The sequence below is a fragment of the Mauremys reevesii genome, linkage group 10 (genome assembly GCF_016161935.1).
Source record: "Mauremys reevesii isolate NIE-2019 linkage group 10, ASM1616193v1, whole genome shotgun sequence".
NCBI classification, from domain to species: Eukaryota; Metazoa; Chordata; order Testudines; family Geoemydidae; genus Mauremys; species Mauremys reevesii.
In genome coordinates this window covers 38,068,183-38,083,971 of record NC_052632.1, presented here as the reverse complement: position 1 = coordinate 38,083,971, position 15,789 = coordinate 38,068,183, and the positions used below count along the sequence as shown (strand labels likewise).

The 15,789-nt window shown below is 47.2% G+C and overlaps 1 protein-coding gene across 24 annotated transcripts in view; it reads left to right on the top strand.

Moving 5' to 3' along the window:
* The window catches only part of PPCDC (phosphopantothenoylcysteine decarboxylase), a 48,600-nt gene extending 33,016 nt beyond the window's left edge, over positions 1 to 15,584 (top strand). For 22 of the 24 annotated variants that reach the window (XM_039490796.1, XM_039490782.1, XM_039490802.1 and 19 more), the window contains 4 exons: positions 3,840 to 3,968; positions 8,429 to 8,597; positions 13,884 to 13,978; positions 15,028 to 15,584. In XM_039490796.1, the coding sequence (XP_039346730.1) occupies positions 3,840 to 3,968; positions 8,429 to 8,597; positions 13,884 to 13,969 (384 nt within the window). In that variant the 3' untranslated portion in view covers positions 13,970 to 13,978; positions 15,028 to 15,584. Of the gene's footprint in view, positions 1 to 2,584; positions 2,656 to 3,839; positions 3,969 to 8,428; positions 8,598 to 13,883; positions 13,979 to 15,027 lie in introns of all 24 variants that reach the window. The other 2 variants (XM_039490804.1, XM_039490798.1) reach the window with 2 other exon arrangements.
* The last annotated feature ends 205 nt before the right edge of the window (positions 15,585 to 15,789 follow it).

Here is a 15,789-nt window from a genome sequence, read left to right as displayed (position 1 = left end):
TCCCTGACCCACATGGTGAATCTCCTGAGGCAAACAAATCTGCCAATAAGCGCAGGACCCACCAAGATAGAGGAGGAATGTTGTCACAACAGATTTCACGATGCATGATAGAAAGGGGCCATGACTGGGACACATTGCAGTGCAGGGGCAAAATGAAGGAGCTGCGGAATGCCTACCACAAGGCGCGGGAGGCAAACCGCTGCTCCGGTGCTGTGCCCATGAGCTGCCGGTTCTACAAAGAGCTGGATGCAATACTCGGTGGCAATCTCACCTCCACTGTGAAGTCCATTATGGATACTTCGATGGCTTGCATGCCAGTTGAGAGTGGAATGAGCCAGGAGGAGGAAATCTTGGATGCGGATGTGGAGTGGGGGGACCTAGAGGTGGATGACGACTCGGAGGTCAGAGATGCATGCAGCCAGGAGCTCTTCTCTACCCCGGAGGAGGCAAGCCAGTCACAGCTGTTGGAGCTTGGACGACTGACGACATGTACCCAAAACCACCCGCGACAATGTTTTTGCCCCATCAGGCAGTGGGAGCTCAACCCAGAATTCCAATGGGTGGCGGAGACTGCGGGAACTGTGGGATTGCTACCCACAGTGCAGTGCTCCAAAAGTCGACGCTAGCCTCGGTACTGTGGACGCACTCTGCCGACTTCATGCGCTTAGTGGGGACACACACAATCGTCTGTATAAAACTGCTTCCTAAAAAATTGACTTCTATAAATTCAACCTAATTTTGTAGTGTAGACATACCGTGAGTGAGTACAAGAAGGACCTGCTCATCACCATGTGAGCAGTCCTCTGTTTTTGCACCCACAAGCATATGTTACTTTCCTTCATAGAAAGGCATGTTAGTGGGAATGAACAGAAAGCTTTCCAGTCATTTCAGAGATCATTGCGGTGCATTGGCAGAGCTCTGTTGGGGCCCAGGTCTGGAATAGCAGAGGGGCTGCTGGTCAGAATTGAGGTGCATTGGGTGTGCCGCAGGGCCGGTGCTACCATTAAGGCAAACTGGGCGGTTGCCTGGGGTGCCAAAAAGCGGTGCTCCCAAATTATTATTTTATTTTATTTTTTTTACACCGTTCCTGGGCTGAGCTGCCAGTGATGCACTGACACATGCGGCTCAGACTCCCTCTCCCAGCGCAGCGGCCGCTCCATGCAATTATTGTCATTGCCGGTGGGGGTGCTGGCGGCTGGGCAGAGCTCTGCTTAGTGCTCACGTGGCACAAGCCCGGCGACAGGCGTGACAGCAGGGTTTCGGCTCAGCCTCCACCAGAGATGAAAGTAAGGCGGTAAGGTCCGGTACGGCGTACCGGCAAGAGCCAGTACACCGTGCCGGACTGCACCGGCTTCCGTGGCCGGGATTTAAAGGGCTTGGAGCTCCCCCCAGCCGCAGGAGCTCCGAGCCCTTTAAATCCTGGCCCCAGCCCCCGAGCCCTTTAAATCCCAGCTGGAGCTGCAATGGGGATTTAAAGGGCCTGGAGCTCTGCAGCGGTCCCTGCCCCGGGCCCTTTAATTTGCCCGTGAGCCCTGGGGGCTCCCAGCCACCTCTGCAGCTGGGAGCCCCGTGTTGATTTAAATGTATAATCTATGTGATTTATTGGGGGGAGGGGGGGCGCAAGGTGGAAGTTTCGCCTAGGTCACAAAATATCCTTGCACCGGCCCTGCTGTGCCGTATGGGCTTGCAGTACTGAAATACCAGGGAATGCTGCAGATCAGGATTAAGATACATTGGCAGAGCTGGGCAAGGGATGTTGCAGGTCAGGATTGAGGTGCATTGACAGAGCTGTGTGAGAGGAGCCTGCATAGCTTCTGCTTGCATTATATCTGGCTCCAGAAGAGTTAAATACAAAAAGTCATTTTAAAAAGAAGGCGAGACTCTTTAATGTACTTAAAAACTAAAAAGAGAGTGAAAAGCCCTACTTTGGGAAGGGTGGGGAGCACTAGTTATTCCGGATGCTGCCTCTCTGTTGTGGTTGTGTGTGACTCATAGAGTGAGCAGTTTGTGGCCCTGATGCACACCTCTCACTGGCCTGTGGTCGTGTCTGGCCTCTGGAGGTAAGACACCTCATCTCATTTGCTGCTTCTCTTGACATTTTACCAGCTCAGATGCTCCATCGAGGTCAGAGTGTGACAGATATAGCAATTTCCTGCAAAATCCAGGACAAACCTGATTGGATTAAGTTAAACCTTTTAAGTATGTTTACAGTCTATTGTATTTAAAATGTGAAGTTTATGTGTTATTGTGAGATTATATGTAAGTTTTTCTGAGGGAGACGTGGCCAGTGTAAACCTTGGGAAGTGTTATGAGCTTCAGAGAAATATTTTAAGCAATGTGCCAGACAAACAAATATAAGTGGGGTTCTAGAAAATACCTGCAGATGGGTAAATGCAAATGACCACTTCCAGCTGTACAGAGACCCAGCCTTTTGAAGCTTTATCCTGAGGAGGGGACCACTGTCTGGATACTTAGGTATTTACGGTCTCTGCAGATCAAAGACCCAAACTGTGTAAAGTGGTGACAATCAGATTCAGGGTGTGCTTGTTCTGAGCTAACAGTTGATATGAACTTGTGACCACAGAAAACCCCCGTGGTGGAGTTTGAAGGACCAACCATGTGTCAGAGCCCTTGTTGGAATTGAGGTGATCTCCGGTAAGCTGATTAGTATGCCGCATATGTGTAGTTTCTTTTACTTTTTAAATACGTTTTCTCTGTAGTGCTTTCACCTTAAGAATAAATGTGCTTGCTGAGGACACGCTGTTTTGTAATTTATACCTATCGGCAATTACACTGTTTATTGCCTCTGAGGCAAAGGCAAAGCAAGCTAGCGTAGGCAGTCTGACTTGCTGGGGAACTCAAAGTGTAGGCAGAGAGCTGTGCAGTCTGGAAAAACCCCGGTCAGGAGGGAGAGAGATGTGTGTCTCCATCCAAGAGATGTGGTGGCTGGAGATCTGGAAGCCTGACAGTGGATTTCCTTTGCTCGATCATAAAGGAGGAATACAGGAGCAGTTGCACTGAACTGTGACCTATACACTTCCCCCCAGATACTTCCTAGGAACCCCACTTAACTTTGTTTAAAATAGTCCTTTGAAGTTCACAACACTTCCCAAGGTTTACAAGTCTTCACCCTAGTGAATCCCACATTTTGCGTTTTTAATACAGTGGGCTCCAAAGATACTTAAACTTAATTCAATAAGGTTTAACTTAATTCAGCAAGGTTTGCCCAGGATATTGCAGGAAATCACCATGTCTGTCTCACAGAGAATTTCCAGAGCAGCCTTCTGGGTAAACCAGAATGATCAGAGTTACAAAGGTTGGAGCGAGAAAGGCCTAGCTGGCCTCATCTAGTCTATTCTATGGGACTTTGGCCGGGGTTGTTCAATGCAGCAGTCACCAGGGTAAAATTTTCAGGAAGCTTTTCTAACACAGATGCCCTGTGGTGAATGGGATGGGGAAGCCTGAACTGGCATGCAGGGTTATGTAGATGTCTGACATGTAGACTGAGTGCTCTCTGAAGCAGAGTCTGTTTCCTTGATGTTTGTCTGTACAGCAACTAGCACAATCGGGCTCTGATCTTTGATTGGAGTTTCTAGGTGCTACCACAATATAAATAGTAACTATAGGAAGAGCGAAGCAAGAGAAGGGTTAAATATGAAGCAGCAGCAGCACTGCTGTCTCAGAGGCCCATTGTGATTGGGCCTTGCTCCGTGTGGATGTTACTCTTTCCCCCTGATTTGACATGGCATTTATGCATGTGGGATTGGTACAGTGCCAAGCGCTCTGTGTACGAGTGTCTCAGGAGAGTTCAGTGATCCAGCCTCTTCTGTTGTCTGCAGCTGTGGAAAGGGCGTACGGACCCAGTCCTCCACATCGACCTGAGGCGCTGGGCCGACCTGATGCTAGTGGCTCCTCTTGATGCAAATACACTGGCAAAAATAGCAAATGGCATCTGTGACAACTTACTGGTGAGTTACTGTCTGCATCTGGGCCATTAGTTGCCCTGAATACTGGCTGAGGACTTCTTTCATGCTCTTTTTCCTTATCCCTCTGTTGCTTCCACTGTAACTCTATTCTGTTTTCCTTTTCATGCAAGCTCTTTGGGGCAGGGGCCATGTTGTTCTGTGTTTGTATAGCGCCTAGTGAAATGGAACCTCAATCCATGACTAGGGTGTGACAGGTTAGATCACAGAACTCCTCTTGGGAGCTGCCACTCAATATGCTAAGACTACCTCTGCTCCTGTTTTCCCTGCCAGCTCAGGACTCCAGCACCCTGTCTTGCTGAGCCAGACGCTTCTGTCTGCTCCAGCGAAGACCCAGGGTCTGAATTACTTGCCCCAAAGCTGCAGGTTTACCTGAAAACAGCTCACAGAAGTGTGCTTGTCTTTAGCACTCAGATGCCCAACTCCCTATGGGGTCTAAACCCAAATAAATCCGTTTTACCCTGTATAAAGCTTATGCAGGGTAAACCCATAAATTGTTCGCCCTTTATAACACTGATAGAGATGCATGGTTGTTTGCTCCCCCAGGTATTAATACATACTCTGAGTTAATTAATAAGTAAAAAGTGATTTTATTAAATACAGAAAGTAGGATTTAAGTGGTTCTAAGTAGTAACAGACAGAACAAAGTCAGTCACCAAGTAAAATAAAATAAAATGCACAAATCTATGTCTAATCAAACTGAATACAGATAATCTCACCCTCAGAGATGCTTCAGTAAGTTTTTTCCTCAGACTGGACACCTTCCAGGCCTGGGCACAGTTCTTTCCCCTGGTACAGCTCTTGTTCTGGCTCAGGTGGTAGCTAGGGGATTCTTCATGATGGCTTCTCTCTCTTGTTGTTCTCTTCCACCCCTTTATATATCTTTTGCATAAGGTGGGAATCCTTTTGTCCCTCTCTGAGTTCCCAACCCCTCCTTCTCAATGGAAAGACACCAGGTTAAAGATGGATTCCAGTTCAGGTGACATGATCACGTCACTGCAAGACTTCATTGCCCACTTGCCAGCACACACGTATACATGAAGACTTACAGGTAAAACACAACCATCTGCAGTCAATAGTCCTAGTTAATGGGAGTCATCAAGATTCCAAACCACCATTAATCGCCCACACTTTACATAATTACAGTAGGCCGTCAGAGTTATATTTCATATTTCTAATTTCAGATACAAGAGTGGTACATTTATACAAATAGGATGATCACACTCAGTAGATTATAAGCTTTGTAATGATACCTTATAAGAGACTTTTTGCATGAAACATATCTCAGTTATGTTATATTCACTTATTAAAATTTGTAAAACCATATAGACTGCACAACGTCACATAGGGCTTCTAGGCATTAAAATAATACTACTAATAATAATTAATAATGCCTGCTCTTTTTCCTGGCTCCCTCCTTATACCTCTCTCTCTCTCTCCCTCCCTCCCCCTCCTCCTTCACATCCTTCTTCATCTCCCTGGCTCTTCTCTCATGGTGTTCACTCGCCATCCCTTTCCCTATATTTCCTCCTCCTTTTCCTGATGCATGATTCTTCTTCCTCTCCTGCAGCTTATGGCCTCTCCATCTCTCTGTCTCTCTGTCTCTCTCTCTCTTACAGACACACTTTCTCACTCTTCAGTTCCTCTTCCTTTCTGTGTTTTAGATGTAGTCTGGAAAGACACCTGTGAGATCAGATAAGTTTGTTTTCTTCCTGCTAGTCCTCACTCCCTCACCTAAAAGCATAACATGGACATCCACCCACCCACACTCACACATTTATCTTCCAGTTTCAGCCACAGGTCTTTTTTGGGGCCATGCTGTTTTCTGGTACCTCAAGTAGCTTTGGGTGGGTGGAAGAAGGGAGGCAGCTCCTGCATTTGGGTAAGACAGACTACCCAAGAGCCCCCTGTACACCCAAGCACTTTGGGACCAGAGATAGGTGCTCATTAGATAGGGAAGGTCATAGAATTTTAGACACCTAAGGAATCTTCAAAGAGAATGCAAATCTGCACATGCAACGCTGGTATAACCAGTTCAGTGCCCCTCAAAAATGAGTGGAGGGTGGGTGGAGCTAGGGATGTAGGCACACAAAATCTCAAAAGGAAATTTGTGTGGACAGGTGCCATACAGGTCAAGAAACTCTGAATGGCTGAACCCTAGTGCTAAGGAAAACCACAGTGCCTGTAAATGAGTAAAATACAGCTGGACTTACAGGCTTCATCTACGTGAGTGTCTAGAATGTCTCTGGAGGTGTTGGCTTAGCAGGAGGAGCATTATATGGCCCAGGAGACAGATCCCATCGGTCAGTGACACACAAGATTACAACTCTATGACTGCTAGCTTTTTTGGGAGGGAAATAAAATAACAGATGTATGAAACAGGCCATTTAGGGTTTCATTTGGAAGCTTGGAGGGGATAAGACCTAACTAAGGTGACCAGATGTCCTGATAAAATTGGGACCATCACGATATTTAGGTGTTTGTCCCGCGTCCCGACCAATCTTTGGTCGGGATGCAATTTGTCCCGATATTTCACTCCGCCAGCAGCACTCGCCCCCCCCCCCCCTTTTTTTTCTTGCTCCGCCGGCAGCACTTGGCTTTTTTTTTTTCTCTTGCTGCTCCTCTGGTGGACTCTCCCCTCCCACCCCCCATGTGTCCCGATATTTTCTCCCTCTCATCTGGTCACCCTAGACCTAACAGAATTAAATTTTGCCTGTACTGGAGAAAGTTCACATTATACAGTACAAAATAACAGGTAAAAGGTTTACTGAACACAAGATGACTACAGCTGAGATACTATTCCAAGGACAAATGCAAGTTGTTCTTCGAGTAGTGTTCCTATGAGTGCTCCACTGTAGGTGTATCTGCGCCCCTGTGCCTCAAATCGGCAATTTTAGGTAGCAGTGTCTATTCAGCCCATACATGCATTCTCTCTCCCTCGTGGTTTGCCATAAGCCTGTCTAACACTGCGCAAGCGAACCCCCCTCAGTTCCTTCTCAACCGTCTTTGGCCTTGAACGAAGCGAGCAGTTGTCCCTTCCTTATCTGCATTATTAGTATTGACTCAAAGACTATCCAAATGGGTCAAGAGTTGTATTAATTACTGTTATCAAGGGTGCACCCTGTTGCCTGCATCCTTAATCCATACGCATTCTGCGAGGTCAATTTCTACCGTGGTCGTATTCCTTAAGGATGTCCCTATCTTGGAGATCTGCAGAGCAGCGACTTGGGTCTCTACCCACACTTTTGCAGAATATTATACTATCACTGGAGATTTGGCCTCTGATGCCATCTTTGACTCCACAGTACTCTCTGTAGTAACAGACACCACTCCGAAGCCTTGGCCTTCCATGGGGGATACTGCTGTAAAGTCACCTGCAGTGGAGCACCCAAGGGGCACTACTTGAAGAAGAAGAGGTAGTTACTCACTTTGTGCAGTAAGAATGGTTCTTTGAGATGTGTCCCCCTATTGGTGCTCCACAACCCACCCTCCTTCCCTCTAGTGTTCTCCATAAGGGGTTTTGCGGTAGAGAAGGACCTGAGGGGATTTCGCCTGCACAGTACTAGGTAGCCTCTAGGCAGACCACGAGGGAGGGAGAACGCATGTGTGGGTTGAATGGACACTGCTAACTAAAATCTCTGATTAGAGGAGTAGGGGCGCAGATACACCTATAGTGGAGCAACCTTGGGGGACACATCTGGAAGAACCATTGTTACTGCACAAGGTGAGTAACTTCCTCTTGTCCTTTTGTCTTTAGGATGCTATAGCAAACCCTATCTGCCTATCCGACAAGATAATATCTTGCTGGTTCAAGAAGCCAGACAGAGAACTGACTGCGCTCTCTATTAATGATCTGCAAACTCTGTCACTGTAGATTCTGATGTAATACGTAGGAGTTGTTTGATGGCTGTGAAGCTGAGGTGTTTTGCATGTTTTGAAATAGACCAGACATGTTTCTTCTACTTGATGCTAATTACATCCATGGAAGATGGGATGTTTCTTTTCATTGCAAAAGCGACATATGCAGTCGACATGGCACTTAGGCAAAATGACTGTACACCAGGCTTCCCTCAAACATGGTCTAGAGAGTTCTACAGTATGGTTTGTGGCCATCATTAGCTTGGGAAGTGCAGCCCAAGGAGATTGTCGGCTGGATCTGAGTGGGCTGTTCACTTGACTCAAGAAAAGCTGAAGCATGTTGTTCTGGGACTTGCCTCCTTTTCCCTATTAGAAATGAGGCTGCTGCAATCTTATGCCATTTAGTGCTAATTCGTTGCAGCCAGGAAGCTGCTGACAAGTTTCCAACGTGGCTGGGCAAAGTTTGGGTACCCCAGCCCTAATGGTCTTCGGCTTGGCAAAGGGCTTCTGCAGCAGTGTGATAGGAGATGCAAATAGGAAAGGCAACAAACACGCTAGGGTTGGATCTCTTGTTGTCTTTCTTACAGACCTGTGTTATCCGTGCGTGGGATATGACTAAACCCCTGCTGTTCTGCCCTGCTATGAACACAGCCATGTGGGAGCATCCTATTACAGCTCAGCAGGTGGAGCAACTAAAGGACTTTGGCTACACAGAGATCCCTTGTGTGGTGAAGAGGCTGGTGTGTGGGGATGAAGGTCAGTCTTTAGCATGGCCTCTGGCTACTTTCCTGTGTGCTTTCTCCCATGAAGATCATGGAAATGTTATACTGATGGTGAGACAATCTTCTCACCCTGTGAACTTCAGTGTGCTGGGCTGAGGTGAACAAGTACAGTTTGTGCTGTAACCCTCCATTGCCAAAATTTACAGAAATGTGTTGAAATTGGGTCTCAGGCCAGCCTTGAAGAAAATATTTCTTTTCTTGCCAATTTTCAAAATCCATGCAGACACTGTGAGCTGCTAGGAATCCAAAGCAGAATCAGGAGTTGGAATTTGGGGTTAGGGGCTTAACTTAGCTTCAATAACTCAAATCAACCTAAGATTTGTAAAGTAAATATTGCCAACTAGTAATCCATGATATGTGCACGAGAGAGAGGAAGGATGGGCCAGTGATTAGCATGCTATTCTGGGACTTGTGACACACAGATTCAATTCTCTGCTCTGCCACAGATTTTCTATTTGACCTTGGTCTAGTCTCTCTGTGCCCCAGTGGGGATAATAGAGGAGAATAGCACTTCCCTGTCTCACTGGGGAGTTGTGAAGGGATAGATACATTAAAAAATGGAGGCACTCAGATACTATATAGTAATGAGTACCATATATGGATAGAGAAGGAAATTGTTTCTTTGGCATGTTTTACGAATGTGTAATCCAGTTATTCATAAAAACAGATGAGCTGTAGCACCTGTATAGAATCATGTTTGAACAAGCACATCTATGTTAATATTTGAATAACTCTGCTGTATTGTTTGATACCAAGCTCTATGGTGTGCATTGACACAGTGCATAGGAATCTGTCTGGAAAATAAGACACATTTAAAAATAGTCTTTGTGGTTGCTGAGTAGGGGTTGGCTTTCACACCTCCTGATCTCTCAAGTAAATAATGTGCATCTCTGAAAGAGAGGCTTTTTGGAACTGAATACCAATATACATTTATGGCTGGATAAACACATTTAAATCAGTAAAAACACACTTGGCCCTAACTGTTCTTCTAGGGTTTTTATAGCTCGTCATCAAATTTCTCCCATGTCCATGATTACTATAAATGGAAACACCCAAATGAGGTCAAACCACACAATAGACTTTGGCAAAATGGAAAAAGCCATCTGGATCAACATGCCTTCCCTTTTTTGTCTTTTCCTTTATTTATTTACCTAAGATCCTCCATTACCATGAAATCTGAGCACCTCACAATCTTTTATGTATTTATCCTCACACATCCCTGTGAGGTAGGACAGTGCTATTATCCATAATGTACCAGTGGGGAACTGAGGCACAGAGAGGATCCGTGACTTACCCAAGGTCACACAGGAAGTCTGTGGCAGAGCAGGGATTTGAAGCCAGGTCACCCAAGTGAGCATCCTAGCCACTGGACCATCCTTCCTGTATATCCCTCACCATTGATATCTTACATCCGTCAATCATCTCCATCCCCAGAAACAGTCGTGATTTTTAGGTCTTGTCCATACTGAAGTTTGCTCTGATCCCACTGGTTGATGCCAGCAAGGTTCAAACCCATAGAGTAGCAAAAGAAAGCTGCAATTTGCACCAGTCAGTGTTTTGCCTGTCTATTCTACAGGTTTGTGTTCATGCAGGTACTCTGACAGGCCACTGATGGCTGGAATCGGTGCAAAACCTCAATATTAGCAAGGGCATCAACACACAGTCTTTGCTTGAATTACTTTCCCTTGCAATTTCTCTCCCCTAGTAGACCCAAGAAGTCTCTAACCTTGTCTACACCCAAATTTTTGGATCTGTAATTCCCAACAGATTGTGCTCCCTCAATGAATGCTGTAATATAAACAAAACTCAGCTGAGCTGAAGTGTTTTTATCACTGTATTGCTTAATCTTTCTGGGACAGTAAGACAGATTGGCCTGCAACAGCTGGCTCAGGCAAAGCACTTCTTAATGCTTACGCTTTTCATCCTGCTTAACCAGTATTCTGTGTCATGAGCAGGGCCGGCTCCAGACCCCAGCGCGCCAAGCACGTGCTTGGGACGGCATGCCGCGGGGGGCGCTCTGCCTGTCACCGGGAGGGCGGCAGGTGGCTCCAGTGGACCTCCCACAGGCATGCCTGCGGATGCTCCACCGGAGCCGCGGGACCAGCGGACCCTCCGCAGGCATGTCTGCAGAGGTCTACCGGAGCCGTGGGACCGGCGACTGCCAGAGCGCCCCCCTGCAGCATGCCGCTGTGCTTGGGGCGGCGAAATAGCTAGAGCCACCCCTGGTCATGAGCTATCAGTAGAGCCTACCTAGCTAAGCTTTTCATAGTGGTTAACCTGAAGAGTGTTCCTCTTCTGTTTCTTGATTATTTTATTTGTTTTCTTATTTTGTTTGTGATTATCTCTCATAGGTGCGTAGGTTTTGTGTTGGGTGGATTTCACCCTGTATGAATAATTTGTGGGTTCAGGACACACTGCTTACCAAGATTTTGCACAGCTAAAAAGTCCGGATGTGACTTGCCGAAGGTAAAATGGAAGTAGCTGGGAAAACACAGGCAGGTCTTGGAAATGTTATTTATGGATCATTAAGATGAATGGCTCTGTATGCAGAACTGTAACGAGCAGAGGTGACACATAACTATTGGTAGTGGAAGGCACAATTTAAAGGTTTTGGGGGGACCTGACGGTCCCATGTGTAGGCTCTGCTGCCCACCCATCACCCCTTTGCATGCTCTCGTCCTTCTGCCTCCTCCTGCAGCTCTCCCTCTTGCTATCCCCATCCCTAGCCCCGCTGCTCCTCCATAAATTGCCGGCGGGAGCACTAAGAACACCTGCAGCCTGCCTGGCAGACTCCTTCCTTCCCGTCTGCCTCTGACCAGGACAACACCCCAGGAAAGCCCAAGACCATCACGCACAGGGCATGGCCCAGGAGGAGACGAGCCCTGCATGTGCCAAAGCTGTCCTGAAACCTGTGCAATGTTGGCATGGGGGAGCCTCTCTGCCCCTCAGATAAGCACTGGAGTGGGGGCTGGGGAGTGATATCCAGCCTGTTCCCACCCTGGACTTGCAGGCTCCCCAGCAGTCCCATGGGCAGGGGCTTAGAGCCCTTTTTTCCCCTCCATCATCCCGCTTGGCCCAGGCCCTGGCCCTGGCCCCAGCCCCAGAGAGCATGGGACTGCTCTGTCCAATATGCTTTGTGCCCAAAGCAGCAGCCACATGTGGTGCTGCTCCTCCTGCAGGGGGCATCCTCCCTCGCTGAGCCACCTCTGGCTGGGCTTCGTGGCTGCTGAAGCCCCTGCAGCACCCGGCACCTGCAGCTGGTTCAGGGAAGGTGGGTATGGATCTGCTGGTTCCCCCCTAGCCCAGCTTCCTGCTGCCAGGCACCAGCAACAGCCCTGCCCTGCCTGCTGCCACCACCTGCTCCAGTGGCTTTGCCTAGTCCCAGTGTGCTGCCCAGCTGGATGGTCCCTCCATGGAGAGCCCCAGGACTCAGATGCTCCTGCTGAGCCCTCTGAACTGCGTTGGCTCCTCCCTGCAAGCCCCCCAGTGCTGGTCAATGCCTGGCTGGAAATGGAAGGCAGAAATCTGGGGGGGCATGTGATCCCGTATGCCCTCCTCCCACACGTTGCCTCTGGTAAGGAGGCAGTCCAAGAGGATGTCTCTTGTCCATATCTGTTGGGTGCTGTTCCACCTGTTCAGGGTTAGACAGTATGGAGATTAACACACAAGCCTGCCTATTCCTTATCTATAATGCAATCCACCAGTTGGAGTTCACCTGTTCGGAATTATGGGTCTGAAATATCCTAGTGTAGAATGAATGTTCTTTCTGCTTTTTAGGAAAATAGTTCCTTTATTCTTTCAAAACCATCATTCACCAACAGTTGCTGACAATTATGGGGCCTTCCTAAAACAAGTTTAAGGGCAGGTCTACACTAAGGGCGGGGGTCGAACTAGGGTACGCAAGTTCAGCTACGTGAATAGCGTAGCTGAATTCGAAGTACCCTAGTTCGAACTACTCACCCGTCCAGACGCCGTGGAATCGAAGTCCGCGGCTCCAAGGTCGACTCTGCCACCGCCGTTTGCAGTGGTGGAGTACCGGAGTCGACCGCGGCGCTTCCGGAGTTCGAACTATCGCGTCCAGATTAGACGCGATAGTTCGAACTCCGAGAAGTCGAACTCACCGCGTCGACCCGGCTGGTAAGTGTAGACTAGCCCTAAGGTAACTAATTTCTAATTAGGAACTAGGTAACTAACTAGCAATTAGGTAATTAAATTTTAAATTAGAAATAAGGCACACTTTTTGACAGTGAAAGTGATTAACCTTTGGAACAAATTACTAAGGAAAGTGATGGATTCTATACCTTTGAAGACTTCACATGAAGACTGAATGCCTTTCTGAAATATATGCTTTCATCAAACACAAGTTATTGCTTTAAATTCCGGAGTAGCTGGATGAAATTCTATGACCCGTGTTTAACAGGAGGTCAGACTAGATTATCTAATGATCCCTTCAGGCCTGAAAACTTATGAAATTTATGAATCTATGAAAAAGGACTTCAGGAGTGAAAGCAACATCTCCACTGAAAGACTGAGTGCACATCTGGCAAGTAACCAATCCCAAAGGAAGAGTTTTTACATTTTGTTCTTGTTGTTACATTTCCAAGAATTAGTTCAGGATGCAAGCCAAAGCAAAGTCAGGGCAATTTTCGCTTGAAAATCATCTTAATTTAATTGTATATTGAAAGTGTACAAAAAAACAAAGTGTTCATGGTTTTGACGTAGAAAAAAATGGCTATTTTGCATAAATTTCACACAAAAATAAAGTTTCAAAATGAGAAGTGAAATGAAAAAAATTATCTCACATTGAGTGGTCATTTCCACTCAATTTTTGTAATCAACCAATTGGCATTTAACCGGGACGCATAATTGACATAGACCCTGGAGAACTGATGAGGCTCTGTGGCTAGTTCATGGGTATTTTTCACCTGCCCATATGGAACACAGTTGCTTTCTGATATTCAGGCCACTATGGGAATCACAAGGGCTACTCATGAGGACCCATAGTTTGTGGCAGTGTCTGGCCCCTTGGATTTTGGCAGTCGGAGCTGGTCTTCACACTAGGCTTGTTCTGTCCTGCCAGCATTTCTGGTGTAACTCGCTGCAATGCACTGCTTAGAAAATGCATGGGCACATTGCACTGCTGAGTGTATGGGAAGGAACAAGGCCAAATTTCAGCAGGACTTGTGGTATGTCAATGCTCAGCAGTTGTGCAGGCTCCTTGGGACCTGAGTTTTACTGTGTGTGTGACCTTGCTCTCCAGGTCGAGGTGCCATGGCAGAAGTATGGACCATTGTGGAGAAGGTGAAGGCGATCCTTTCAGAGCGGGACTTGCTGACACAGAGCTGATTCCTTGATGTAAATCACATTTTCCCTCCTTCTTGACAGTTTTTCAGTGTAAGGATGAAAGCAATGGGAGCTGAGATGGCATGTGCCTCCAAGAACACTGCCATAAGCTGAAAGAATAAGATGTTTGGGTTCCAGTGCCATCAACTGCTCTGACATTAAAACCTCTTGCATCATTAGAGACCTTCGAGAACTGAAGTCAAGTTTCTGTATATGATTATTTGGGGGCCCTCTGCCGTACCTTAAACACAGTTCACATACAAACATCTCTATAGAGAGGGACTTATCATACTAGGCCTCTTGATCCTGAGTATTTTATATGGAATAGTTTTTGAAACATTGAAAAGAGAATTTCTAAGGTCCAGCATCAAGAGGAGTCAGAGAAGAGAATGGTGTAAAACAGTGGTGGGCAACCTGTGGCCCGTGGGCTGCACACGGCCCGTCAGGGTAATCTGCTGGCGGACTGTGAGATGGTTTGTTTACATCAACTGTCTGCAGGCATGGCCCTCCGCAGTTCCCAGTGGCCACGGTTTGCTGTTCCTGGCCAATAGGAGCTGTGGGAAGCAGTGGCCAGTCCTTGCCGTTTCTTGCAGCTCCCATTGGCCAGGAACGGCGAACCGCACCGGCCACCACTTCCCGCAGCTTCCATTGGCTGTGAATGGCGAACTGCGGCCACTGGGAGCTGCGGGCGGCCGTGCCTGCGGATGGTCGATGTAAACAAACTGTCTCGCGGTCCACCAGCGGATTACCCTGACAGGCCGCAGGTTGCCTACCACTGGTGTAAAATCATTTGTTATGGGAATGCTCCCAGCCTCTCCCACTAAAAGTCACTGTAATGAATGTTGTAAGAGCACTGGTTTTGGAAAGCTCCTACAGAAGCTGCTCTAGTCTTCACCTTTCCAGCAGGAGGCCCTATATTATCGATATTTCCCCAAGGAACTATAGTGAGAAAAGGCTGCAGTTCTACATTTGAAGGTGGTTTGACTCAGTCTTTGCATGTTTTTGGTGCCTGATGTGCAGTTTCTAAATTACTTGAATGTTGTTGTTTTTTAACATCACAGGAGAAGAGAATACATTGAAAGAGAGCACACAAGGCCTTGTATTGACCTTTGCCCTTTTGTATCCATTGATGTGTGGAGATGCAGACGTCAAACATAAACCAAAATGAACTTTTGGCTCTGCCCGGCAGTATGCTGCAGGTCTTAGAATCAACACGTTTGGCCACTCTGGAAAGCCTGGGGCAGCTGTTCCCAAGAGACTTTAATGCTCCTTTTGAAATTGAAAATTAACTGTGTGATGTGAGAAAGTTGGGAAATCCTGACCATGGACACCAGCCGTTAGACCTGCGAGGGCCCCACAGTTCATCCTCCTCCTTTGAAATGCGATCCTTCCACTGAAGGGGATGGGAGTGGACTGGGGAGGGTGCAGCAGTCAGCAGACCACGAGGTTTGTTTACAGATACTAGAGTTTTATTTTTAACTAGTCACAATCAAATATAAGGCCTTCTGTACAGAACCTACATATTAGGCAACCTTTGAGCTCCTTAGCATGAAAGGTTATCATGGAGTGTTTAGTTTCCTTATCGATGCTACACAAATAAAAAGGCTTCTGAACTTTCCCACTTTGGCTTCTTTACTGATGTAGAGCAGGCCCCATGGGGGCCCAGATTTGCTGGGGATAAGGACAGAAGAGAGTCTAGTGTCACAGCCGTAAGAGTAGCAGAGATGTTCGTCTGGGTGATACTGTTCCACAGTAGCAGTTAGAATCCTCGTTTTATAGTGGTGGCCCGGTGGCTTCTGCCTCTAGCAGTGCCACATTGTGAG